This window comes from Hippocampus guttulatus, chromosome 7, assembly GCF_054856545.1.
Source record: "Hippocampus guttulatus isolate MCC_2025c chromosome 7, RoL_Hgut_1.0, whole genome shotgun sequence".
NCBI lineage: Eukaryota > Metazoa > Chordata > Actinopteri > Syngnathiformes > Syngnathidae > Hippocampus > Hippocampus guttulatus.
The window spans coordinates 18,785,966-18,811,058 of record NC_141267.1 but is presented as its reverse complement, the minus strand read 5'-3'; the positions used below and the strand labels follow the sequence as shown (position 1 = coordinate 18,811,058).

General features: G+C 44.0%; 2 protein-coding genes across 5 annotated transcripts; both read left to right on the top strand.

Moving 5' to 3' along the window:
- Positions 1-4,247: 4,247 nt before the first annotated feature.
- Positions 4,248-14,769, top strand: exoc1 (exocyst complex component 1). Of its 3 annotated transcripts, XM_086116113.1 has the most exons (20): positions 4,248-4,304; positions 4,920-5,051; positions 5,157-5,287; positions 5,630-5,789; positions 5,952-5,969; positions 6,327-6,514; positions 7,330-7,557; positions 7,732-7,864; positions 7,958-8,067; positions 9,176-9,325; positions 9,524-9,632; positions 10,321-10,365; positions 11,013-11,176; positions 11,240-11,353; positions 11,882-11,961; positions 12,053-12,281; positions 13,083-13,266; positions 13,345-13,544; positions 13,643-13,837; positions 14,295-14,769. In XM_086116113.1, the coding sequence occupies exons 2-20, from the start codon at positions 4,928-4,930 to the stop codon at positions 14,445-14,447; spliced, it is 2,715 nt and encodes a 904-aa protein (XP_085972239.1). In that variant the 5' UTR covers positions 4,248-4,304; positions 4,920-4,927; the 3' UTR covers positions 14,448-14,769. The 3 variants fall into 3 exon arrangements, with proteins under 3 accessions (XP_085972239.1, XP_085972240.1, XP_085972241.1); XM_086116114.1 differs by lacking the exon at positions 5,952-5,969; XM_086116115.1 differs by lacking the exon at positions 10,321-10,365.
- Positions 14,770-15,532: 763 nt separating this feature from the next.
- LOC147202872 (centrosomal protein of 135 kDa-like) lies at positions 15,533-24,953 on the top strand. 2 transcript variants are annotated; one of them, XM_086116405.1, is made up of 25 exons: positions 15,533-16,102; positions 16,311-16,498; positions 16,785-16,952; positions 17,039-17,180; positions 17,300-17,384; positions 17,456-17,584; positions 17,665-17,706; positions 17,779-17,871; positions 18,422-18,487; positions 18,577-18,727; positions 18,911-19,119; positions 19,377-19,532; positions 19,626-19,766; positions 20,007-20,084; positions 20,269-20,420; positions 21,129-21,244; positions 21,322-21,476; positions 21,689-21,744; positions 21,829-21,997; positions 22,080-22,190; positions 22,749-22,934; positions 23,028-23,237; positions 23,517-23,719; positions 23,890-23,994; positions 24,411-24,953. In XM_086116405.1, exons 1-25 carry the CDS (start codon positions 15,990-15,992, stop codon positions 24,541-24,543), a joined length of 3,357 nt encoding a protein of 1,118 aa, XP_085972531.1. In that variant the 5' UTR covers positions 15,533-15,989; the 3' UTR covers positions 24,544-24,953. The 2 variants fall into 2 exon arrangements, with proteins under 2 accessions (XP_085972531.1, XP_085972530.1); XM_086116404.1 differs by having other exon boundaries at positions 17,665-17,871.
- The last annotated feature ends 140 nt before the right edge of the window (positions 24,954-25,093 follow it).

Below are 25,093 nucleotides of genomic sequence, written 5' to 3'. Positions count from 1 at the left end.
TGCGTTCAAGCTTCCCCAGGAACCGGAGGGGGATACATTCCAACCTTGGTGGATCAACACAAATAGTCACTCGACAGATGGCAGCCGTGTTCATCTGAACTGAAAACGGCAAACACGTGCACGCATATCAGAAATCACTGTAAAGACTAGCGAGACCTACTCTACTGGTCTATCAGAATCACTGACCTACATGGACATATAAAACAATAAATTTGAATATCTATTCCATTAAATTGGAGTAATTTATACCCAACAGTCTCTAATTTTCAGATGATGATTCGCCAATGTGAAAAACTGCCGCAGTATAGCGCAGTCTGCTGCCGAGTAGGTACTTGATGTCAGATTTTTTTTTTTTTTTTTTTTTTTTTTTTTGCCGGTGACTGGTATCGGCAGGCTGCGTGAGTACCCGATGCTTTAAAATAAGACCGGTTGTGGGTACTCGCCCATCACTACTTCTTAGGAATAAAACTTCAATCCCATTTTCGCTGAGCACAAAAGCCTGTTTATGTATTTTAATGTTGGTCATGATGGCGGTACTCAGCGAAGACGTATTTTGTTTTTTTTAGGTGGCACTTGGTGAAAAAAAGCATTAGAGAACTACTTTTATGGATCATAAGTTTGCCTTGCAATGATGTTCACCCGCTATCCCGTTAAAAAAATAATGACAAGAAGCGGAGCGAAAGTCTTCTCTTTAACGAACACCTTGAAAGTCGTCACATTCCCTGCTCGATCCGGTTTTAATCATCTCTCATGTTCGACTGAGATGGGATTCATATTATGCATGCGTATAGGAACATTCTTGCAATTATGATGAGCCCTCGACGATATCATGATGGAATCCCCATCATAGGCACGATCGAGGGAATCGTGATCCAATTCGCTAATTGGCACACACAACTCACTTAGACTCATTTTACATGCGCCCCGGGTGCGATGTTATATCACCGTGACTGTTTTTAATTGGGACTCTAACTGTCACAGCGATCCAAAGCCAAGATTTCCAATTTCCTTCCTCCTAAATACATTGATTACCCTTCCTGCTGTATTGGTTTGCTATGATCATTGTAAAATGATCCACTTAGCCTGTCACACATAATATGCAAAAAAACATTGTTACAGTGGAGCCTTGATATACGGGTTTAATTCCTTCAGGTGTGCGTGCCTTGGCCACTGGGGTGCAGTGTAGAAGTATGTACTGTACACGCAACCTGACAAAGGTCCTCAGTAAATCTCAATAATATGAGTCATTATTGGCAGACGATAAAGAGTGAGTATTGTAATCTGTTAATATGTGTTGCTCCACCGTTTGTGCTTCAATGCTCATTGCTGAAAGGCTTAAAACACTACATGGTGATGCTTTTTGTTAGCCCATCGTGTTGCTTTTTTTTTTTTTTTTGCAGTTTAGAGACCTGGATTTTATAGAAATCTGGATTTTGTATCAATCAATTAAAAAAGTCCAATTTTCATCATATGTAATCACTACTATTCCATCACGATTTGATATTTAGTTTTTTCACAATTGAGTGAATGAACTGTGTGAGACAACTTTTGCCATCGATAGTAAACAAGGTCTTAGCAAGGTCAGCTGTGTACATCTACAATCTGTTGCGTAAAAAAAAATAAAAATCCTACGCGCATAACACTGAAAAAGTGCACATTAAACAAAAAAGAAGAAATTGCTCATAAAAGCTTTAGATGTTTTATTTGGATAATAACAGTATACTGTAAAAATAAAATCCACACTGCATCACATTTTCACTTCTGCTCACTCTCACAAACATCCACAATGACAACAGTCTACAGTTTTTCTTTTTTTTTTTTTTTTTTACACAGATGAAGCAGAGGCGCTCTTTCCAAAGTCAGACCCTTGCAAATTACATGATTGCTTTAAAACAAAATGGCACGTATGAAACCCGTAATTCTTAACAAGCAAAGAGGCGTAATAGGCTCTCTCATGCTCGCTTGGCTCGGGGCTACGCGCGCATCTTTGACATGCAATTTGGCTAGTGGCTGAGCGCCTCAGCACGGGGTTATCAAAGTAGGGCATTCACACTGACGACTTCATAGCCCTCTCGTGTAAGGGGGGGTGGGGGGGCGTCGCCCAATGTATGTGTTTGGACTGTATGACAGTGGCACTTGAATAACAGTACAGTAACTTTGCAATGGTGCTGTTCATTAATTTCTCCAAATGTAAAACACAGCAGGTGAAAGGTTGTTCACACACATACACGTACACACACACACACACACAGACACACACATATCTATACAGTATATATATATATATATATATGCTGGGTTGTCTTCCTAACCCACTCGTAGCTGTGGCTTTTGAGCAGAATGGGTTGCAAGTTACAAGGTTGGCCAGGCTGAAGAGCTCCCGCTGGTTGCCATTTTGAAACGATGTACTTAAGTAGATCAATCTGACCCTTGATGTCTGTTTAGGATGGTTTGGCCTTGGAGGAGACCTAGTTTTCATCTTCTTTATGAGACAGGAAGCCCCTCCAAAGTGTGCAAGAACGCCTTATGACTCATTCTGCACACATGCAAATATATTTATGTGCCTATCTATGTGACTGATGATGGAATCTGCTGACCCCGAAAAGGGCCGCGCCAAATACCATCCAGATAGAAACTCCAAGCTGGTTGTGATAAGAAAAAGCTATCTGCCACTCATCGGCAGTGTGAATGTCAAATGTACGTTGCAGCAAAGGCAGAGGAGCCCCTTTGTTTGCCAGTCACACCTGCGCTTCACCCTGGCCTTCCTGGCCCGCTGAAAAAGGAACTCTCGCACCACAGGTGGAGTACACGCCGGACCCGCGCGCTTTTACCGATGCTCCATCTCAACGAGCTTCCGCAATCATGCCAATTTGGAACATTTTTTGGTGTGTGTTTTGCGCCGTCCGTGCAGACGTCAGCACTGGCCTTTTGACATTGAGCAAATTAAAGTGTCAGAAGTGCACATCAGGGTGAATGAGTCATGACTGCGTGAAAAATGTGGCAAATGCTCCAAGCACCAGGGGAGAAAGCAGCCATGTGCGTTTGCAGAATGATTTTACTGTCATGTTGACCCAAACACATTTATTGTGACATCTCTCACATTAAATACTCCAGCATTCTTTTGTCTACAAAACGGAACAAGTATGACAGGGTTGATATCATTGGGTATGCCGATGCAAACTAATGAGTGTGTTTTATCACAAAATGTCATCTTATCATACAAAACGCCACCCGTGGGGTGCATGTATGATGACAAAGACACAAGGCCGTGAAAGTCACATTCACCGTGTGGGGAATTTGGCGTTGTCTCCTCACAATAACAACAAGGTGGGAAATGGCACCACCGGGCATTCTGTGCAAATCACTCGTTAAACATCCCTCCGTCATGGCTGACTCACTGCATTTGGTCAGATGACATTCTGTGTCAATCTCCTCTGTGCATCAAGGAATTCAGAACATGAGTTGTATTTATGGCATCAGAGGGAAAAAAAATAAATGCGCCAAAACGTCAAATCTGGTGTTTTCCATACAAAGAATGAATTCAAACCACCTGATAAATTTGTGTCATAAAAGTGTGCATTGGTCAATATGACTTGCTGCATGTTTAACAAAAAATATATGTTTATTACTGTGGTTGTACTTTGTAGTTTGTAGTGGTATAGGACCTGCTGCGCATCACGCCATGGGTCATTATCTCATTATTTTGAACCTGATGTGCGAGTGCGCCCATTTGTGTACGTAGTTGTGTGTACGTGTTTATTTTTGTGTCAATGTGTGGCAGCAGGGGGTTGATTTTTAACGATGCAAGCATTTTGAGTCATTTAGCTCAATAAAGTCAACCACTATATAAATCAAAATGTATTGTATTGTATTGTAACCAATTTCAATGTCTGATTCATAATCAAATAAATAAATAAATCACTGACAGCTCCTGATTAACAAAAAAACATTGCTATTAACCCACAAGCACATCGAAATTGAAAATGTATAATATTGGGTGTATACCGGTAATTTGTGTTGTTTTTGTTTGCATTTCTTTTGTAAATATTTTAAAGGGCAGTAAAGACATTTTTTTTAAATTTCACAACTAATTAACCCACAAAAGGATGCTATTTTCACTGATTGACACGTTTTATGAACAACAAATCATAGTTTATTATCACGTAAATTGTCATCTATGTGTACTGTATGACGCATGCGCAAATGTTAACTCCAGAAATCTCATGACGTCGCCGCGCCACCCGGAAGTAAAAAGGGGCGGGGCGTAGTTGACGGACGGCGGTGGTGGATTTCACTCCAACAAGGTAGTGACTTTCATTTATGTCCGTCATTTACCTCACATCGCATTTAAAGAATTTAAAACTTCATTCCTGGATGTGGCAGCTTGTTGTTACGCTCGTTGCATTTCTAGTATTCTTTAAGTTTCAACGTAATGGCGTCTGTCGTTAGCGCGTTCCAGCTAGCATTAGCTGCAGCCACTGAGGATGTCATTTGTGGCAACCTCTTCACCACTGTCAACCACAACAATTTATGTTTCATTTTTGGCTCTACGTATGCGTTGGGAATAACTAAATAAAATCTCTATCAGTTAGTACGGTTTATCGTTTATATATTTGCCTATTTTCTGTATTTGTTTATATAGTGTTTGGTCAAGTTCAGTCAGGGTTTAGGTAGTGCAGACCACATCTTAACACCGTAGTTGATTCATGAAAAATGCAAAGTTCAAGTGCCACAAATTTGTGTGCATTATTGTTGTAATCAGACTTATTAAAATACATAGGAAGAGGACCTTGAAAAAGGAATGACAATGCCATTGCAAAATTTAGGGGGGAAAATATATCTATTCAAAAATAATTCTTCCTAATTTCTATTGTAATATTTATTTATCCATGAATAATAAAGAATAACATGTTTTTCAGCATCCACCATGACTGCTATCAAGCACGCCCTCCAGAGAGACATCTTTACGCCCAACGATGAGCGTCTACTGGGCATCGTAAACGTTTGCAAGGCGGGGAAAAAGAAGAAGAATTGCTTTTTGTGTGCCACGGGTATGTGGCTCATGAGATTTATTTTGTTCTCCACCTTCCACCATAAACATAGAAGAATAGATAAAAGTCACAAATGAAATCTGCTTGTGGTTGCTGCCATTCCAGTCACCACCGAGCGGCCCGTGCAGGTCAAAGTGGTCAAGGTGAAGAAATCCGACAAAGGAGACTTTTACAAACGACAGCTAACGTGGGAACTCCGCGATTTGATCGAAGTGGACGCCAAAGATGCGAGCAAGGTTGGGGAACAACTGCACCCCTTCACACAAAGCAAAGTTACATTTTTAACATTTTTAAAATGATGCTAAACTAGACAGCATGCAAATTGAAGGCAATTTAAAGGGTGCATTTGCAATTTTTTTTCTCAAATTAAAATCCAGAATACATACAAATTCACCTATTTGCTGATTTATTATTATTATTTTTATTGTTTTATTTTTTTCAACGTGATCCCTTTGAAAAATGTGCTTGACGTGTATATGTACGATAAGTGGGTGACGGTGCACTTTTGGCTTCCACTCTGACGAATATAAACGTCCACGGCAGTGAAAAAGTTAACGCCTTCGCCTTTATCGCCCCAGGAAAACCCCGAGTTCGACCTTCACTTTGAGAAGGTTTACCGCTGGGTGGCCAGCAGCACGGCTGAGAAGAACTCGTTCATCTCGTGCATTTGGAAACTGAACCAGCGCTACCTGAGGAAGAAGGTGGAATTTGTCAATGTCAGTTCTCAGCTGCTGGAAGGTGCGCTAACTTAGACGTATTGTAAACTTTTTGCCTCTGCATTATTTTTGTTTGAGCCTGCTTGTAGAGTGACTACTCAACCCTTCTCTGTATTTTCTGCTTTCTGGTATGGCTTTCTATATAAAATTTCTATTCTTTCTGTCTTCAACTTTCTCTGGCCAGAACTTCCTAAAGCGGAAGGTTGGTAGGACTTAACTCGCCCTTAGCTTCGCTCCCTCTCTCCTTCCTCTGAATTCCTTTCCATGATTTTTCATGACGTCACCAGTCGCCGTTATTAAAAGACACTCAATCCCATCGCCAATCCACCAAGTTAAGATGGTTGTGCATTAACTCATCACACGCATCCGAATTTCACTGTTACACTTATGTTTTGTGATCCTGGCTACTTTTCATGAGATCAACGTATGAAAATATCCGCTTCCTGTCACTGAACGTCTTCACCTGTCAGTCAAATCTTCCACTTCAATGTGGTTTGCTAATGTTTTTGCTGTTCACGTTCCCTTCTATTTGATTTTATTTATTTATTTTTGCCAATAGAATCAGTGCCCAGTGGCGAGAGCCAAAGTGTTGCTGGCGGCGACGAGGATACCCTGGATGACTACCAGGAGCTGAGCGCCCGCGAGGAACAGGACATTGAGGGCATGATGGAGGTGTGCGAGTACGCTATCTCCAACGCGGAGGCCTTTGCCGAGCAGCTCTCCAGGGAGCTGCAGGTGCTAGATGGGGTGAGTGCAACAATTATACCAAACAAATCCGTAATCATGAAACATATTTCTCGGCAAACCAGCCCCCGGGACTTGAGTTTGACACTTGTACACTGCACTGGGTGTATGTGGCACCTGCCGTGTTGCTATGACATTCATGTAGGTGTCATTGAAAGTGGCTCTGGATCTTCCCCCACCCTGCCTGATTTATGTCATGGGCAGAAACACTCGCGTGGGGGCGTTATTATGTAAATGATGATCCACTTGTGCACCACAAATGTGTATATTAGAAATGGATGAATACTGATACCAGGTATCAGTATCAGGCCGATACGCGGTGTTTATTTCGAGGTATCGGTACTCACAATGATGATCGATACTGGTATTGGCCGCCCTCTTGTGGCCATTTTACGATCAGGAATTCAAGGCACACATTTCTTCATAAAACATGAACAATTGAAGTGGTTAAGCCACAAGGCTAAAATTGCTGGAATACAGATGATTTTATTCTTTGCATTTGTGGAAAAAATCCACAGGTAGAGGACCTTGAAAAAAAAATCGTCTATGAAATAACAATTGTAATATTGAGGGGGAAAAAATATCACAAATCATTTTTCAAAATCATTCAGCCCTATTTTAATTTCACACTCAATGGGTGTGTGCCGGCACTCTGCTGCACTTGTTTACAAGCGGTTAGAAAGTTTATTTGACATCAGATGTCCCCTTTAATGCCAGTTAAGAATGAAAAAAAAGAAAGGTTCCAATGCTACATAATACTCCCTCAAAGCTTCACAATGGCATGAAACAAATTGCTCTCGTCATCCGTGACTTTGAAGGCCAACATCCAGTCCATCATGGCGTCGGAGAAGCAGGTGAACACCCTGATGCAGCTGCTGGACGAGGCGCTGGGCGAGGTGGACACCATCGAGGGCAAGCTCAGCAGCTACGAGGAGATGCTGCAGAGCGTCAAGGACCAGATGGACCAGATCTCGCAGAGCAACCGTCTCATCCAAATCAGCAACGCCAACAACGGCAAGCTGCTGAATGAGATCCAGTTCCTAGTGGTGAGGAATGATGGATGCAGTTTGTAAACGTAGGTCAGTGCTTCTGTTTAGGCCCCGAAGAGGTAACCTGAAAGCTGCTTTGCTCTGAAGACTGTGGATCCCCCTCGTGGAATCGCTGATCATTTCAGCCCTGCCGCCTGTTGCTTAGTAACCGTATTGTCTTTCGCCGCCTAGCACAACATGGACCTGTCCAAGGGCCACATCAGAGCCCTGCAAGACGGAGACCTGACATCTCCTAAAGGCATCGAGGCTTGCATCAATGCCGCCGAAGCCCTTTCGCAGTGCATGAACGTGGCACTCCTGCCAGGTCGGGGGGGGGGGTTTCTTTCTTTTTTCTCACCGTAAACCCGTAAACGCTTGTTCCATTCGTCAAAGTAAACTGGATTTTTGGCCTTCGTAGGCCACGACAAGCTGATGGCTGTCAAGCAGCAGCAGCACCTGTTCACCGACCTAAGAGATACGTTCGCCCGGCGTCTCACCAATCATCTCAACAACGTGTTTGTGCACCAGGTAATGTGTTTTTTTTTCTATGTGGGGACAACAACCACTGTTGTATTATTTAAAAATTATAAAAAATTTTTTTAATGAGGCCGAATCATGATTTTTTTTTTTTTTTTTTTTTTTTTTTTTAACAATTGCAAACAGTTCCCATATTGTACAAATTAGCCCCAATGCACATCTTGGTAAAAAAAGCCATATTAAAAAATTTACGTATTTGGATGTGTCATGACACAATTACTTCTGCAGCCTACATATTTGTATGCAAGCAATTAAAAAGTCAATTTTCCACAATATTTACCATCTAATTATCATCTCCTTCAAGCCCAACAAAAGGTAAGATACAAAACTGACCAACCGATTCAAGGGTTTGTATTTTGCTGCTGTTCAAGGCCTCAATCTTTTCTTGTTCTGCCCCACAGTCTTGTTTTGCTCTTCTGTCTCTACTTCCTGGACCAGCTCATTTCCTTCCTCCACCCCCCACGTCCTTCCTCCCCATCCCCTTTCTCGATTGTCAGTGTCTCCTTTCGAGTCACCCCACGCTGCCGTTTCTGTCTCTTGTCAGTTCAACCACTTCAGTCATTTCAAAATGACCATCCCTCACTTCTATAGGTCTTCCTGTCTGTCACTTCCAGTGAGTAGCCTCACCTCACCGCACCCACCCCAGAACCTTCCCCCTTATTGATGAGCTGTGCATGGAATTTGTTTCTAACCACCTAACGGCCCCTCGACTAAAAAAATTGAAGAGGGCCTCTTTGAGGTTCGTGGTGCTAATGGTGTGTTATTTTTGTCACTGCAGGACTCACATCTTTTAACAAGCGTGCCTGCGTTGCAGGACAACCAACACACGTAACACGAGAGAAGTGCAAATGACATGCCGAAGTGGTGTGCGTGTTTTCGCCCGTGCATGTAAAATTGACAATTTACGTGTATCCGTTATTTAAGATACCGGCATAGTGAGCCCTCGTACATTGCGGGGCATACTTCCTCACACATTCCCGAAATGTTAGGTTCAGCGAAGACGAAATCGTCCATAGGTGTGAATGGTTGCTTGTGAGTCAGTCGGTTATACATTAAATCGAGCATTTATGACCCGCATGTTCCTTGTTGTGCCATCTAGGGCCACGACCAGAGTTCCACCCTGTCTCAGCACACTGTGGAGCTGACCCTGCCCAAGCACAGCCCCCTCCACCGGGACCTTCTGCGCTACGCCAAGCTCATGGAGTGGCTGAAGATCACCCACCGGGAGAAGTACGAGGGCCTGTCGAGGGTCAGTGCTCTTACTATGGCGTGACAGCTCGCCCCTGACTGCTCCAAGAGCCTCTCTTGCGCTTGTTGAATTATTTAGTAATCACACACTCGGGGCCACCTTTACACTTCCATTGTTTTAATTCAGTGGCATAATTGGAGTCATTTTTTTGGACCGGAATATACAGCACTGTAGTTATTTTATTGTATTTTTCTCCAGACCTATGTGGACTACATGAGCCGACTGTATGAACGAGAAATTAAAGACTTCTTCGAGATTGCCAAGATCAAGATGGCGGGAACGAGCAAGGAGGCAAAGGGCAAGTTTGGTAAGTTGGCCGATTATTAGCCTTGCGAGTGAGTTTGTAACACTCCTTTTTTAAGATCTCTCTCAAATGTAACCTGAGCCCCGTTACGTTTTATGTTTAACCCGGGCTATCCCATATAAACGTAAGTTGCAGTTTAGGTGTGACCTCGCATATTCAAAGTGAGTGAGGAGCTTCAATTAGACAAAAGTAGGTTTCTTGTCAACACACATGCTGTAAATTTGGTTAGAACCAGTTATTTCTCACGCTATAGCACCTCCCTGGAAAGCCTTAAAAAAAAAATCACACACTGACACCAGTTTCACCCATCAACACGAACGAGGGTGGACGTGTCTTCAGGGTAGTTCGACCGAAGAGATTCCATGATAGTGACGTCATAACTAAGATCCCACGAAACGTAATCAAATGGCCATTTGCATTGCACATTGCAACTGACTTCTTTTCATCAACACAAGCTTTGAAAGGTGTGAAAGAACTGCTTGTCATCTGCTGTGGGTGATAGTAATGCCTCGCTACTTTCTGTGTGAAGTTTTTGTGTCGAAAGCAGCCCAGGGATTTGTTGTCTGGAGGCTCCGTCCACTGCAGCGCGCCTCATCTTATACCGAGTGGCTTGTCTTTAACACCCGTGCTGCATGTACTAAGCCTAACCTCTCTCTGTCTTTGACGCCTGCCCTATTGTAACTGGCTGCAGCCACGCTTCCGCGGAAAGAGAGCGCGCTCAAACAAGAGACGGAAAGTAAGTAAGAAGCCAGGAGAGAGCTTCCCCACCGTGCTTTCTTCCCCACAATGCTTTCCGTGTCTGCTCGAACGCTCACGCTTACATGTTTGTTCGTCTCCTTTTTCGTCTATGCCAGTGGTGTCCAAACTATGGCCCGCGGGTCAACTGCGGCCCACCGGTTTGTTTTTATTGGCCCGCAGCAAATTCTGAAAATATAGTTGAATATGCCCCGCACATGGCGCTAGAGCTCAACTCTGTTGAACTTCTCAGTTTCAACACTAGATGGAGCCAGTAACGGAAAAGGCGCTTCTCCACGAAACAAAATTAAGCAAAGAAAAACATTTACCACAAGTCAGAAACGAACGATAGCAAGCGAGTGCAGAACATTTCGAACACGGTGGGAAAAAAGAATATTTCTTCAAAGAAATCAAAGGAAAGTGTGTCTGTTTGATTTACGATGAAGATTTTGCCGTGATGAAGGAGTATAATGTCCGTCGGCACTATGAGGCCAAGCATCAGAGCTACGCATCGTACATAGTGCCGGACGAGCATGTGTCAATATGTCACCTCTAGTGTGTGGCCCGAGCATACCAAAAAAACTTTGGACACCCCTGGTCAACGCCAACGTACTTCTTTCATTTCACTCAAACACATGTTCAACTCAGGCCTTCACGGAAGCTCCGGAAAGCTGACAGGCTCCACGTCCAGCCTAAATAAACTGAGCGTGCAGGGCTCCAACAGTCGGCGCTCGCAGTCGTCCTCACTGCTGGATATGGGCAACATGTCGGCCTCCGACCTGGATGTGGCCGATCGCACCAAGTTTGACAAGGTACCACCGACGGCGAAGGCTAGGTGAGGAATTAAGTTAATAAACCGGAGTGGTTGTTTGCAGATCTTCGAGCAGGTCCTCAGTGAGCTGGAGCCACTGTGCCTCGCCGAACAAGACTTCATCAGCAAATTCTTCAAGCTGCAGCAGCCCCCGCCCGTCTTGCCTCCTTTGGCTCAGGTGATTTATTATTATTATTTTTTTGCTTCAGAGATTTGTCATGTTCAATAAACATTGAACATAGCAGTAAAATTTCTATGGTTTTGAATTGAAAGCGATTGAGGAGAGCACAGCAGTTTAGTGCCTCGGTCAAAAAAGTGTCAACTTTATGAGAGTTTCGTCAAGCGGTTCCAAGGGTTTTCACAGTAATTCACCCAACTTCCCTGTTCGGAACAGCAAATGCACTCGAGTTGTATATTGTGTGAAAATCCAGTCAAACATGTTCTGAGAATGTGATCGTCAATGCAGTTTGTATTTGTGTTTTTTCCACACATGAAAATCAAGTAGGCCTTTCATCAACACTTTTACCATTTTGCAAAGCACGACATGGCATCCCTTGGTTGTCCAACGATGCCCTCGTGTTCTTTCTGCTCTCCCCGAAACATCCACTTACAAAGCAATAACAGATGCAGGCATGCTGTCATCCCTCATAAACACCCTCAAACGTCTGGCAAGAGTTGTAATGTTTTATTTCCTTTTCTTTGTCAGCCGGAAGCCGAGGATTCGGATGGCGGCGTGCCTTCAAGAATGCCTCCCCAGGCGGAACACAGACACTCCCTGTCATCAGAGTGAGTACTCACGTTAACTTCAATTCCGTCGACTACAGTAGCTTCACAGCATCCTCTCCCGTTTTTCCTCCATTTTCTTGCCCTTCAAAAGCAAAGACATGGTGCGTCTGATGATGAACAAAGTCTTCCAGAGCATCGAGCCGGAGCTCAACAGCCTCATCGCTCTGGGCGACAAGATGGACAGCTTTCACTCGCTGTACATGCTGGTGAAGATGAGCCACCACGTGTGGACGGCGGAAAACGTGGACCCGGCGTCCTTTCTCAGCACCACGCTGGGGAATGTGTTGGTCACCGTCAAGAGAAACTTTGACAAATGCATCGTGAGTAGGGTGTATAATTCTTAGTGATTCGACGATGGCTAATGCTTGTGGTTCGGGCCAACGTTGAATCGGCATTCGGTATTGCGTGTTATGCATCTTAACATCTGTCTGACAGTGACAGGGTCCAAGCCATGCTGCAAGTAATAAAAAAAAAAAAAAGTGACTAATACTCACCAACTTTAAGTTTGCAATTGCCAAGATTGGAGTTTTGCTCCTTGATGGAAGGGTGGAGGGCATGGGGGGGGGGGGCACAGGATGAACCTGGAAAAAAAATCCTCAGCACTTTTCCATGCCACATTATGATGACAGCATGCCTTTTTTTTCTACAAGACAAGCTATGGCATGAGACATTAGACTTTCTTTTGGGTTTATACCTGGGGTTGTGGTTGGTTTCGTCAGACCATAACACATTTTTCCTCATGCATTTCGGAAAGCAAAATTTTGAAGCCGGGGTTGTATTTCTTTCACCATAATTCCAAAAGAAAAATACATTTGTCACCAGCGATCATGTTGAGGAGCCACACCAAAAAAAACAGTTTCTTCATTTGCTGCAGGGGCCTTAGTCAAGGTTTGGTCAATCAAAACCCGTCGGTCTTCAAACAAAACTTTGCTTGTGTTTGAAAGAAGAAATTATGTGGGATAATATAAATTGTACAGTAAGTCACATTAACAATTGGAAAATCTTTATCTTGGGCTCATTTTTTTCTCTCACCAAAAAACATGGAATTTTAACAGGGGTGTGTACCCTTTTTATTTCAACTTTCTTTAATCTTTCTAATAATGTGCCTTTCTTCCTCACAGTCTGTCCAGATCAGACAGATGGAGGAAGTGAAAATTTCCAAGAAGAGCAAAGTTGGCATCCTGCCTTTCGTCACCGGCTTCGAAGAGTTTGCCGAGTTGGCCGAGACCATCTTCCGAAATGCGGAACGTCGCGGAGACCTCGACAAAGCTTACGTCAAGCTCATCAGGGCCGTCTTCATGAACGGTAAGAACCCTGACCCATATATATATATATTTTTTTTAAACGTAGGCAAAGCTCTGACGAGCGCCTCGACTTCCTCAGTGGAAAAAGTGGCCAACGAGAGCCAGAAGACGCCGCGGGACGTGGTGATGATGGAGAACTTCCACCACATCTTCTCCACGCTATCTCAGCTGAAGATCTCCTGCCTGGATGCGGAGAGGCGCGAGGCCAAGCACAAATACACGGACCACCTGCAGTCCTATGTTATCAACTCTCTGGGTCAGCCTCTGGAAAAGCTCAACGTAAGGCCAAAAAAATAAAAAATAAAAATAAAAGCATCTTCACCTGTGCTTAACACAGCAAGTTGATCATCATCATCATCATCATTGCCTTGGTGCAGCATTTCTTTGAGGGCGTGGAAGCTCGCGTGGCGCAAGGAATCCGTGAAGAGGAGGTGAGCTATCAGCTGGCCTTCAACAAGCAGGAGCTACGCAAGGTCATCAAAGAGTACCCTGGAAAAGAGGTCAAGAAGGGCCTGGACAACCTCTACAAGAAGGTGGACAAACACTTGTGTGAAGAGGAAAGCCTGCTACAGGTGAGATACGATTGGTGTAATACAAATCCGAGCTTTTTAAACATTTTTGAATCTGATAGGCGACCAGGCATGTAACTTAAAACACTTGAATCACAAATAATTTTTCCTCTCTAGCATAAATCTTATTTGTCACATTTTTTGCTGCTGTTTTTTTTTTGACATTGTGCTGCTCGCCTTGGCCAGCTGGGGGCAGCATAGACAGTCATTCAAATTACTGCCACTGTTTTGCTCCTGTTTCGGCCGCTCCCACCACCCAGAAAAAAAATATTTTAATTGGAAAAAATAGCACTCTGTAATATTGTATTTTATAAAAAAATAAAGTAAAAACATAATGCAATGAAAAGATGTAATGAGGAAATCCCATGAACATGGCGGGCACGTTAAATCTACTACAATGTCACAAAAAAATTAAATTAAACTTTCTCAACGTGTCCTCGCTCGTGTGCGCTTCCTGCAGGTGGTGTGGCACTCCACGCAAGACGAGTTCATCCGGCAGTACAAACATTTTGAAGACTTGATCGGCAGGTGTTACCCTGGTTCTGGAATCACCATGGAGTTTACCATTCAGGACATGCTGGAGTATTTCTCCAGCATCGCTCAATCACATTAGCCTCGCTGACAATGACTCACTACTGACACGCTCTGGATAAATATGCACAAACCACGTTTATTCATCCGTCCATCCATTTTTTTTATAGCGCTTGGTGGGGTATGTCCTGATAAACAATTCACACATATGGACAATTTAGAATCTTCAAGGAACCTAACGTTAGTCAGAGTACCCAGAAACACAGGGCGGAATGAAGCTGAGATTGCAAACCTGAACTGCAAGGCGGACATGCTATCCACTAGTTTTACCACGTTAACGCACTGACCACGTTTCATTTATTTCTTTGCTCCATGTTTTTAATAAAATTGCAGCCACCAAAGTATTTTTCTAGTCTTCTTTTTTTGTTGTTTTGTTTTGTTTGTCAGGACTATACAAAAATGCAATATAAGCGGATTGAGCTCTGCCTTACGCATCCAGAGCACTACAGAATCAATAATTCTCCAATAAACAAATAATTCAAAAAATAAATAAATAAATAAGACAGCTTTTCAAGATGCTGATTATTATATATACTAATATTTGCAGATTGTTATGAATATGTTTTTCTTGTCCAAGTTGGCTAGTGCAAGGATGGAAAAAAACGGAGCAAGAGGTTCATGAGCAGGTATTGCTTGGGGTCTAATATTTGGAAGCGCCTGCTTTTAGTTCAATGTTATATCCAAATTATTGACGATTCAAAATTCCACCAATCTCACATCGTGAGTCCCTTCTGTGCAAATTGAGGCCAGCAAGAGCATCTTATTATACTTTCACCGTTGCTCCTGCAATACCTTCAGAGTCTACTCAAACTGGCTAGTCTCTGTATAATTTTAAATATATATATTTTATACATGGATTGTATTGTTACTGTTATTGTTGAAATTAATTGTGGCCCGCCTTCTTGTAACAGATCTCTCTTAAAAAGGAGACGTTTTTTTCTGTTATCATTATTATTATTGTTGTTATTTAGTTTGAAATTGTATTCTTAATTTTTTTCTTGGTTCAGTAAAGGTGGTTTAATGATTCTTCTACACCGCCCTTCCGGTTCTGCTACTACGGGCGACTCCGGTGAGTAAAACGCGCGCCACCCTCTTCGTTTCCTTCCATCCATGGTGACGAACGCTAACCTGAGGTTATCGGCGCTCTTTTCAAACTTTTGCCACCGCTTATAAAACGCTATTTCTTGCCACACGCTCTCCTTAAATCATATTTATTGACATGATATTAGCTCGTGTCATGGGTTGCTTGTTAAGATAGCATCAATTTCTGTCATGCTAAATTGTCGTAGCTGTCAGACTAAAGTGCTTCCTCGCGCCAAAGAACGTAGATTGAGTTAAAGCTTGACATTTTTAAACTGTCATGTTAAATTATTCTAATGCGCTGTTATGGTGACCGAGCGGGTTGAAAAAGACCCTAAAAAATGTGTTGATAAATGTTGGCTAATGTGAGCTAGCTAGCTAAGTAGTTTTGCAAACAGCTCCATTAGTGGTAGTTTAACACATTGGCTCACGACTGTGCACAGTTTACTGTTCATTTTGGACTCGCAAGTGTTTCTTAAGAGTCATGGAGAGCAGCGCCGAGAGGAAATTCGTTAACTTGAGGAGGCGTCTGGACCAGCTGGGCTACAGGCATCCTCTGGGGATTGAAAACCTGCCGCTCGTTGAGAAGCTTTTCAGGTAACTTCTCCTTGCAAAAGAGTGGACAGTTTCATGTCAATTTCTATGTTAAATTCAATTGAATTAGTGTTAGTATGTATAAAAAAAAATATTACAATTAAATGAAAAACCGTAGTTACCGTGTTAAGTGAGCATATTTTCTTGTGTCTGCCCACCGGTTGAGAATCACTGATCTAAATAAAAGCACAATAACTGCTCTTTGTTTCAGTGATCTGGTTCACACAACCGAAAGCCTGCGCAATGCCAAACTCTCAGCAAAGTCGGAAAAACAAAGCCAAAATTGTGACGTCCTCCTCGAGCCCTACAGAGCAGATAATGCAAGGCTGGTCAGCGAGAACAACCAGCTTCATATTGACCTCCTCAAGGTGAAGGAGGAGATGGAGCACGTAACTCGAGGTAAAATGGGATGACAGGGGCCTAGCCATTGTTTCAGTACACGAGTGTGTTTTTAGCCATGAAAAATAACAATGAGCAAAAAAAAAAGTGAAACTACTGAAATCTTACTTCTGTATTTTTTTCTGGCTTACTCTGAGCACAAACTCATAAAATGTCACAATACAGCATCAAACCTATGATTGCCACGAAGGCATTTAACGCATAGCAAATAGAAACAACAGTCAAATATGCCCTTGTATGATGACATCTTCCATTCCAAACAATACTACTCTTCACCTTGTTTTAGAGCTGAAAAGCCGCATCAGAAAACTGGACCATGACATGTGCGACCTGAGGTTCTTGAATAATCAGTACGCGCACAAGGTCCGCTGCCTGGAGAAGGACAGCAAAGCCAAGGCTGAATGCATTCTGCAGCTGCAGGAGAAGAACCTGCAAGCTGTGGTGCAGACGCCAGGTAACAGCGAAACCTGGGGCGGGCCCTGTTGTTGTTTTTTTTTATTTTTTATACTGAATGAAGGTCTTGTCAAATGTTTTTACCAGGTGGGAAAAAGCGTAGCATCGCTTTCCGACGTCAGAGAATGCAGACCGATGAGCTCATTCCTCCACCTGCGACATCTGGGTATCCCGTGGCCCAACCTGATGATCCATACATAGCAGATCTCCTACAATTGGCTGATAACAGGTTGCTTTAAAAAAAAAAAAAAGCAAAAGCATTTTCATACACATGTTAATAAGACACCCATTTTAAATAGTGAAAACACTTCGTAATCACTTAAACCGTCTGCCATTTTTGATCCGTAGGATTGTTGAGCTGCAGGATGAAGTCACAAAAGTCACATCGGAGCTAGACGAGTCCCATGAATGCATGCAACTCCTAAACACCCAAGTAAGTAACCGGTCTGTCATGAGATAAAGTTTCATTCACATTCAAAGTGAATCTCTGGCCAATTCTTTTAGGTTAGTGAGAGGGACCATGAGATAGACCGTTTGAACCGCGTTCTTCACGGAGGCCGACCTCGCGATGCCGTCTCTTTGGAGGCTGAGAACGCCAGCAACGAGAAACTGATCGCCCACCTCAACCTTCAGGTGCGCACGTCGCTCTGTCAGGAAAGCTCAGGCACTCTTCTGGCCGGCCCAAAAAAAAAAAATCTGTGTATGTCAAACAGGTCGAATACCTGCAAGAGAACAATAAGGCGCTGGAGCAGAAGGTGGAGGGACTGCAGCACAAATCCTCCAGCAAAGTGGCCGACCTCTCTTTGAAAAACTTTGAACTGTGTCAGGAGCTGACACACATCGACGGCCTGGCCAAGCGGATGGAGATGGATAACGAGAGAGCGTTGGAAATGGCCGACCTGGAGTTGCGTAATAATAAAGTGAGAATATGACATTATTTAAATTTTGAAGACCACATATGATGGGAAAATGTACAAATGCAGTGCCCCGCGTTTTTCATCGTTAAGCCAAAATTTGAATGGAGCTGCGGATATACCGCAGCTCGATTTAATCTAAAGAAAAATGGGACAGCAATGGTCTGAGAAACACTTTCAGCCGTTTATTGAATGGCGCAAACGGTCAAACTTGCAATTACGAAATGAAAGCACTTGCAAGGAGCATGTACAAGACGCTCACATTGAACTAATAGCATCGTAAATGCCGAGCTGGAGTCGGCACCGGATGTTCCTCACTAGGCCCCGCCCTTTAAAGGCACACATCCACCCAAAGTCGTCATGGTAACATAAACTGTACTCTGCATTGGCCTTGCACGTGAGAAAAAGAGCAGTGGCTGATTTCAACTCAAAATAAGAGCCTGCAGTTCTTGATCCTTGGGATACTTTGACGAAAGCATGTTCTTAATGCTATTTGCCATTTAAACAAAAGCAAGAACCCTCCAAGAGTGAAGATCCCCCCCCCCCCCCTTTGCAGGAAGTTATTCAGGGTCAACAAGAAGTCATTGACGATTTGGAGGAGAAACTGAAAAAAATAAGAGTGGTGAGTGAAATAACTTAAAATATTTAGTGAAATAACAATTATATGATGATGTTGACCAGGGTAATTCAACTCGAGCAACTTCTTTCTAGGAGCTTTCTGAGCGGGACTTTGAAAAAGGTTCTCAAGAAGAGCAGCTGCTGGAGCTGCGTCGGCAGAACGAGGCACTGGAGGGAACGCTGGACTTCATGGAGGCGGAGAAAATCAGGCTGCAGGACAAAGTGGAGAAGATGATGGCTGCCGGTAAATTTCCGAGGCAATTCTCCTCTTTTTGTACGTTTTGTGTCACTTATTTTATTTTTGGATTCTTGATAATTACCCTGTTTAGTGTCATGTGTTGTTAGTGTTACTCATTTGTGTAACTTGTAACCATTAGCGTCGCTATGAGTTATTTTGGTCATGATAATTGTAACATGGAATTTGTAGACAAAGAGATGGTGCTGGAGCTGGAAGCCTTGCGAGCCAAACACGGCGTCTGCGGCAGGGAACGCTCGCCGTCGCGCCTGGACGCCTTCGTCAAGAGTCTTGAGGAGGAGCGGGACCGCTACCGTCAGGAAGCCGAACACTGCAGACGAGTCCGGGGAGCCGGCAGCCCCGCTCGTAGTCCGGTCCGGGGCAGGAGTCCGGCGGGCAAGGTAATTAGGGTATTAGTAGACCGTAAGATGATTTACAAATCCATTTTTTTACGGTGATGTCAATTTTGTAGTCATTGAGTGTAATTGAATTTCAATTCATTGCATAGCCCTAATGTGGGGGAGGAGTAAAAATGTTTTTATATGGTCTCCATCTTGGGAATTTGAACAAATAATGGGTGGGTGTGTGGACCATATGCCCACCGATGGACGGGGCGGGGTCACCGTCGTCCAATTTTGAGCATGTTGACGCTGCGCAGGGAGGCGTTGCAGAGTCAGACTTGCTCACTTTGGGGAAGGAGCGAGACGAGCTGAAGGCGGCTCTGCAGGATGTGGAGGTGCGCATGGAGGACATCCAGACCAACGTGAAAGCTCTCACTTCTGAGAGAGACCACTTCAAAGTTATGTTTTACCAGGTGAATAGCCTCATCCACCCCCCTCTCCATCCCTAGGTTTCTTTTTTTGGGTGGGGGTGAGAGATGGGCTTCTAACAGCTTTTATTTATTCAGGCGCAAGAGCAGCTGAAGGACGCCCGTCAAAGCTCAAGCACGTCCGATGACGTCTTGAACCTGAAAGAGGAACTGAGGCTGGCAGAAAGTAAAATCCTGCAGGTTAAGGCAGAGCGAGACTTGCTGATGGAGGAATTTCAGGTGAGTTTGCTTTTGTCGATTCAGCTAGCCACAAGCCCCCCCCCCCCCCCCCCCCCCCCCCCGCCCGTTCCTCAGATCCTCTTCTCATCTGGTTCTTGAAGGCACGCCTGCAAGTCTGTGATATCGATGTTATTTGATTGGTCGACGGCAGTCCTTCAAACTGTCGCGGAAAAGAACCAATGCTGACAATCTGGACAAATATGAGCATTTTTTTCCCACTTTCTTCTTCTTCTTCATTAGGTTGGCCAGACTTCGGCTCTTCCAAATGGACATGGGCAAGAAAAGCGGATACCAGACATGCAGAATGGCATTCACATTGTAAGCCCGGATCATTATTTTCCCATGTGATGCATTATTTTTCCATGTTTGCCAAACTCGAGTTTGAAGTCTCCACTGTCTTGGATAAGAACCCTGAATGACATGAATGCCTCTGCTTCTAACTTTACTGCACATTCTATTTAAAAGAAGAAAAAAAAAAAGCTTTTGACTTTTTGGTGTGAAGCTGGAACAGGAGAACTTAGAGCTGCGTTCGCAGCTCTTCGCGCTAAAGGACAGCAAGCGGGACATGGAGCAGAAACTGGACATCCAGTCAAGTGCGCTGCTTCAAAACGCCGAAGAGGCAGCGCAGCACAGGAAAACGGCTTCAGCATTGAGGTTTGTCGAGAAACCTCACAACACTTCATTCCTTTAAATTGTGGCCAATGGAGCTTGTAATGAATCACCATTTCTTTCAGATGTGTCCCCGAGTCAAATTTGATCCGTTTTAGGATTTGGGAACACGTCGTCACCAACTCTTGAGGAAAAAGTTAAAAAAAAAAAAAGGAAAAAAATTAAGAACAATTTACCCCCAACAGCCATTTCACCAATCAGCACAAAACTGGGTGGACATCTCTATCATAACGGCACGCATGAAAAACGTTGCAAAATTGAACAGGAAGTCAGCCAGTTTGGTTTGAAGCAACCATTTTTGGCAGTGTTAAAATTTTGAAAGTAAATTTACAGAGCCATGCGTTTCCTTAGACACAAACAAATGCTGTACAGAACAATCTATTGTTTTTCTGATATTATTATGCTTCTATATTTGAATGATTTACTGCTAGCACGTCATAAATTCGATTGAATAAGTCAAACAATCACGACTTTGTTCACTCGGAAATGACGTCTGCCACAACATGGTCCTTTCAGATAGTCAGACTGCAGGTGTGGATTTTTGGTCATACACAGCAATGACATAAGGCCACTGTTTGACAATAAGCCCCTTTTTTCGGGGCGGGGGGTTCTTTAACATATATCATAGGACACTTATTCCTGTTCAATAGATTGCTTGTCTCTAAAAGTCGATGTTCTCTTTCTGCATGTCAGGCTGCAACAGGAGCAGATGCAGTGTTCGCTGTCCGACCTCCAACAAAAGCTGTCTGTGAAGACCTCCGAGGTGCACGCCGCTAACGAACAGATGGAAATTCAGGATGAGACCATAGGTGACGATTTGTCATGATTGTTTGATCTATTTATTTTTTTAATGATTGCCGCTGAATTCTCTGCTTTTGTCTCGCAGGGATGTTGCGTCAGCAGGTGGCCAAGCACAAGCAAGAGGCGGAACGGATTCAGCACTCATTCTCTGCGCTGGATAAGGAGAAGGATGTCCTGCAAGATGAGGTGGATCAAAAAGCAGAGAAGCTGGTTGTTCTTCAGGAGGAACTTGAAAACAAGGTCGCTCTTCCAAATCTCTGGATGAAAGCTTTGTTTATGAACCCTCCTGTTTTGTGTGTCATTGAGGGGGTTTTTTTCGGACATTTTTGGATTATTTCTGTTGCTGAGAAACAAACGTAACTCGATGGTTAAGCTTTTCAAATAACATTGTTGGGACCATGTGACAATAGTTTCCATAGCTTCTAATTGCAAATGTCATTTTGTCTGTTTAGGCAAAGACACTTGAGGATGTTAGGCACACAGTCACCGCGATGGACAAATCTGTGGCGTGAGTAGGCTTTTTTCCATTTTTTTTTTAAGGCGTCACCATACCTAATTGAGACTTGTGTGATCTGACACGTTTGTGTTTTAGTCAACTGCAGGGGGCGCTAAATAGCCGCGAGAGGGAGATCGCCAGTCTCAGGAAACAGCTCGACGAAGCCCAGATGGAGGTGGCGGGACTACAGAAAACCAAAGAGATCACAGTCAGGGAGAAGAGGAGGCTTCAGGATGACCTGGCGACGATGACCAGAGAGAACCAAGTGCGCATCACGTCCTTCTGATCATCATGTTTGGAAAAGCAAAGAATGAACAGCCGAGCTCCGCCTCTGTTGTCTCGTCTAGGCGGTCACCATGGAGATGGAGGAGGCTTTGCGTGAGCGCGACGAGCTGAAACTGAGAGTGCACTCTTACATCTGCGCAGTGGCCAAAATTGAGAACCTGTTGCAGAAAAAGGCAAGGGAAATTTGCCATACACATACATGATTGTAAATCTGCATTCCACACAGTTTATTTGATTTTTAAACAAAATATAGAATGTTTGATCCATTGAGAAATAAAATTAACTAAATAAAAAGTTGACAATCTTTTTTTTGGTTTTAATTCTGACCAAAGTTGCAGTGTCACAGTGGATCAGACTCATGGAGTATTCATGTTGTCCTTGGGGCTGACTAGTACACGCTGGTTCCATGTTTTTTTAGGACAATGCACATTAATCAAAAGGCATCTGTGTAGGTAACTGTAACCGTCAGTTTTTTCTAAACTCTCTGCATCCTTACGCTTCCTCCTCCATACATAGCTGCCCGTGCCTCACCTCTCTGCTCACTGAGAATGGAAAATAAAGTTAATTGGAGGCAATTTATTTCAAAGAGGGGACTGGCTTACCAAACTCCTCAAGCAGCCAAATACGAAAATTCATTTGTCCCCAGCCTCTTCTGCTGGCGTGCTTGCTTGGTTTTGTGGTATTTCCCTTTTGTGAAGCATCAGCTGACTGTGAACTGTTGGCCTCCCCAGGATCAGGAGAACCTGGACCTGCTGGAGCGCTACCGCGCGGCCCACTTGGACGTGGAGGAGCGGGAGCGCAGGCTGCAGCAGATCGAGGAGCTGAAGAACTCCATCCGCCTGGAGCTCCTCGCGTCCGACGCGGAACGCCGGCACCTGCATGAAACCGTCAGCCACAAGGAGCTTGAGATCCAGCAGGTGAGACACACGATCCCGGTTAACCGAATTCAATTGAAAACACTCATCATTTTGAATTGCATTGATGTACATTTTTTCCCCCCCCACCTCCAGAATATCCAAGCTCTGCAGGCATACGAGGGCAAAGTGTCAACGCTGGCCCGAACCATGGCCCGACTTGAGGAGGAGCTGCACAAGGCCCAGGAGGAGAAAGCGGCTCTCGCCTCCGATTTGGCCTCGGTCAGGGAGCTTTGCGTCAAGCTGGACTCTGCCAAGGAGCTCACCGTGCGACAGGTCACATCCAAGAGCATGGAACTCGAGAGGGTGAGCAGGGGCTCTCGGTGTCAGGACGATGGATGAGTGCATGCGTGCCTCATTCGATTATTCAATGGAACGATTTTAATCTGTACAATAATAGACTTTAAAAATTTTCGTTCGCCCGATCTCAATCTGTTTCCCAAATACTGCAACTCAAAGCAATAAATGGATGGCTCGTAAACCTTTAAGTTGGGGCGCTCTTAAGTCAAGGCACCACTATGCTGTATGTCAATGTTCAGCAAGATATACTCGCTTTGCTAAAATTGATCTCGGTCCCACCCTCAGGTGGAAGGAGAGCTGGAGGACGTGCGCTCCGAAGCGCAGCTGCTGAAAAAGCAACTGGCCAGCGAGCGGCTGGCGGTGCAAAATCTGGAGAAATTGCTGTCCACCAATCGCAACAAGGAGTTCCAGACCCACCTGACGGCCAGCGAGAAGGAGTCCGAGCTCAAGGTCCTGCGCGACAGGCTCACCCTGGCCGACAACAAGAAGTAAGGACTCGGACCAGCCTGACGCGTATCGAAAAAGCCATTGCTGACTTGTCTTTCTAGTCAGGATAAAGAGCCTATTAGTACACCGACCGAAAGTAGGATATCAAGGATACGGAGTGATTGATGTATTCCCCCCCCCCCACCCCAACCCCCATGTTGCCGTATGACAGCGCCGAGCACGCGAGGGACGTGTCCAACCTGCGCAACAAAGTCTGTCAGCTGCAGACAGAGATGGACATCCTCAACAGACAGCTGACGTCAGAGCGCTTTGAACGGTGAGTTCAATGACCGCCACCTAGTGTTGAATGAATGAACACGCATTGTACCGGAACGTACAAATTGCAACTTGAGCGATGCGACGAGTATCACTCAGCCCATATGCAGTGTCGACACACATGCTTCTACAAAAAAAAAAACACCTCATTTTGAGTTGGTGTTCAATTAGCAGAGTCATTGCGTGTTTTATTTATTTTCAATGAAATGTTACCTTTAACAATATTCAGCTGCTTTTCCTGTACTGTGAAGATGGCAACTTGATTTCTAAAGCAGAACAGTATCAGAAGTTTACCAAGGAAAGAATTAGGACCTTAGAGCTGTTCTGATGGGACTTTATGACAGGCTTACCAAAAAATAATAATAATAAAAATGCAGTAGTGTGGTCACACAAGTGTGGTTGTCTGTGTACTGCCAGCGAGAGGGCCATGCAGGAGATGCGGCGGCGAGGCCTGTCCGTCTCTCCGCTGCGGAGCTCGTCGTCGCTCAACGTCTCGACGGGTTCGCAGCGCACGTCCGTCACCAGCTCCACTCCACAGTCAGACAATTAATACATCATTCTTTTCATTCATCTACAGTAGATAGTGATACCTCGACCATCATAAGGTTGCTTTAAACACTTATGTTGAATGACTTTAGCTTTAATTAGAAGAACTGTCAGGCTCTAGCACGTGGGCAAGGAGAGCTAGAGTCGTCAGTGCTCTTTTTTTTTTTCTCCCCTCAGTGTCCTCCATAAATGAAATGACTATAGAACGTCCCTACTAGAAGTTGCCAGCGAGTATTTATTTAGCCATAGCATTATGCTTGAATTGTTTCACGCACGTCTTGGATTTTCGCATTTTCTGTACAATATAACATTGTTTACCTCCATCCTTTTTTCTCCTCATGTTCTAAATATATATTGTGTACATACTGACATTTGTTGAATAAACATGACATTGTGTTTTCATACAGTTGGAAAGATGAGACATTTATGCTCCTGTTTATTCAATTAAATACATTTTTAAATAACAAGAATGAGCATGTACGGCAAGGTAATTATTTTCGTGGGGGGGGGCACCTGTTTAAACTATAGAAAACATTGAGACATTTCTCAACCTT